At 49.7% G+C, this 2,696-nt stretch overlaps 1 protein-coding gene across 1 annotated transcript; it reads left to right on the top strand.

The window, feature by feature from the left end:
- Nucleotides 1-212: 212 nt before the first annotated feature.
- On the top strand, nt 213-2,370 carry LOC148114449 (kunitz-type serine protease inhibitor homolog dendrotoxin K-like). The gene is made up of 3 exons (XM_087888921.1): nt 213-290; nt 1,725-1,868; nt 2,009-2,370. Exons 2-3 carry the CDS (start codon nt 1,790-1,792, stop codon nt 2,179-2,181), a joined length of 252 nt encoding a protein of 83 aa, XP_087745047.1. The 5' UTR covers nt 213-290; nt 1,725-1,789; the 3' UTR covers nt 2,182-2,370.
- The last annotated feature ends 326 nt before the right edge of the window (nt 2,371-2,696 follow it).

The following is a 2,696-nucleotide window of genomic DNA, read 5'->3' as shown; positions in this document are numbered from 1 at the left end:
GAGAAGGTGGGCGAGGACCCAGGTGCCAACAGGCCAGCTGCAGAGCTGTGGGCAGAGGTTTGGCACGCCACATACAGCAGACGCTCTGAGAGCACAAGTCCATTCCTGACCTTCCCATAGATGAAGCCTTTTACTTCATTGGCTGGGTGGAAGCTTCATGACTCCAGCTCCTCCTCTGGCAACCCAGAGCTACTCTCGGCCAGCCTTCCTTCCAGAAGATCTGCCGGCCTGGAACTCTGCTGAGACTCCACAGGACTCCCCATCTTGGATGCTTCCACCCTTTCCCCCAGGTAATATTTTCATCTTCCAACCTGAACATTTGCCTCCAAAAAGAGGCAGCAAGTACCCCATTGCACAGGGATTTCCACCACCTGAGCTTGGTTTTTTTCTCTTGCAGATGATTCTTTACCCATCAGTGGTCAGTACTCATGGCCACCAATGATGATCCCTAGGTTGGGTCATGAAATGTCTGCAAGAAAACCACCAAGCACCAAGGCCCCCCCCCCATACTCCTCCTCCCCCTCTCCCCCTCCCTTCTAGACCTGATGATGTTACCTAGTTGGGTAATGAAACATCGGTGCTGAGTGTTCCTTTTAACTTCATTAGAAGCATTTGCATTATTTTCAGGCCAATTTTCAGTTTTGTCTTCCTTGTTCCTGATTTCTGGGGTGTTAGACATTCTCTTCTTTTGAGTCACCCACAGATTGATCAACGTTCCTCCCCACCTTCCATCAAAACTATTGATTAAAAAAATACTGTGGGACCTTTTGTCTGCAGAGGGGAGCACTTCCTCCTCCTCCTCCCTCCTTTCAATGAATCGGGTGCTTAGCCGCCCCCCTTTCCCCCTCCCCCCCCACTCCGGGCCTTTGATCCTTCACCAGGAACTTAAAGTGTATGCAGTGCCTGATATAAACCCAGAATATGTCTTTCCCTTTGCAAAGTGGAGATTTTTCCTGCAATGGACAAGATGTTCTTTTCGCTCCCAAATTGGCCAGTTCAGAGACTTCAGAGTCCTCCCACAGGATGCTGTGATCTCTGAATTTAAGCCGTTTCACAGACAACCTGGAGGGAAGTTGCATCCCACAGAAGCGGTGCCAGTACTTCTCCACTCTCAAACCCCGAAAGGGTGAATTTTGATCCGGAATCACACTAAAACAGGAATGCAAAAAGCACAGCCAAAGTTTCAGATGTTGAGAATTGAACGTTTCCTGTTCAGTTAAGTTGCGTTTGCTGAATGCTGAGGGACTTTGGTTTCAATAGAAGAGAATATTTGTACGAAGGAAGACGAATCTACGCGTCCCAGGATCCAGTCTGGGTTGCTCACCTGGACAGAGGTTTTGACTTACTTCCCAGCTTTTGGACTCTTGTTGGAGCCCGTCCTCAGGGAAATTCTCTCTGGCCTGGGCAGAGAACTTCCTGAGGATGGGCCAAGGCAAAAGTCCGAAAGTTCAGAAGGCAAAACCTCTGGTCCAGGTGACCGACCCAGATTGGATCCTGTAGAATATTTGTAGCTGTGCACAGATAGTAGTCCCTAGTTTAGCAATGAAACATCTGCAAGAAAACAACAAGCCCGGAGAACACCAAGGACCCTACAGCTCTCTCCTCCTCCTCCTCCTCTCCAGAAACCACACTCCCAGATGTTTGATAATGAAACATCTGTAAGAAGATCACCATGCTCAGGGAGCACCCAGGAGCTCACAATTCTGGTTTTGTTTCTCTCCTAGCAATTACTGAGTTTAGAAATCCCGACCTCAGCCTGAGCAAGATTTGAACTCTGTTCTTGGTACTCATGGGGCCTGTGGCTGTGCTCCTCCTCCAGGCTTCCCTGGCGCTCTGGGCCAACCTCTGCATGACCTCTGGAGACCTTGGTGAGTGAGGTCAACCGAAGGGGGAAACAGGAAGGCTGGGGGTTCAATCTCCCGCCCTCCCTCCTTTCTTGTCCCAGCTTTCCAACCCAGGGCTCCCTTGTTTTCCCTGCCATCTCCTCCTTCCTGTTTTACGTGTCCAGGAATCTGCATCCTCCCTCCTGACGGAGGCCTCTGCTACACCCTGCAAGAACGGTGGTACTTTGACTACGAGAAGAAGACCTGCCTGCCCTTCTCCTGGACTGGATGCGGAGGAAACGAGAACAATTTCGAAAGTTGGCCTGAATGCCAGAAAGCCTGCAGCCGCTACGGTTAAGTGGGAGGGCTGATCCCACCTGGGCTGAGCAGAGGCCGTGGGATCAGGCTGTCTACAGTAGCAGGGGTTCCCCACCTCGGCTACTTTAAGGCGTGTGGACTTCAACTCCCAGCATTCCCCTGCCAGCAGAGCTGCAATCTGTAACCTGCCAATTGTAACTGTCAAAGACCAGCTTTGATGTAGAGTGTATCCCATTAGCCTGTAATGTTCTTTAATGCAGTTCCTAGTCATTAATTTTTGTTCCATTTGTGAACTTCTGGAATGTCTTTGAGATCCAGCAGAATTAGCACTGTTGATGGTCCCAATTCACTCTACATCTCTTCCCCAATCTTGTTCTATATGAGCATATGGGTGGGTGGGTGAGTGGATTGGATGGAGAGAGAAAAGTAGATGGAGAGAGAGAGAAATAAAGGGATAGATGGATGGGTGGATAGAGGGATGGATGGATGATGAAAAGAGAGAGAGATGAATAAATGGAGAGAGATGGGATGGATGGAGAGAGAGAGAGAGATAAG

Source organism: Pantherophis guttatus, chromosome 3 (assembly GCF_059756535.1).
Source record: "Pantherophis guttatus breed Tessera chromosome 3, ASM5975653v1, whole genome shotgun sequence".
Classification (NCBI taxonomy): Eukaryota; Metazoa; Chordata; class Lepidosauria; order Squamata; family Colubridae; genus Pantherophis; species Pantherophis guttatus.
Note: the sequence above shows the minus strand (reverse complement) of the source record. Positions and strands in the feature narration are given on the sequence as shown.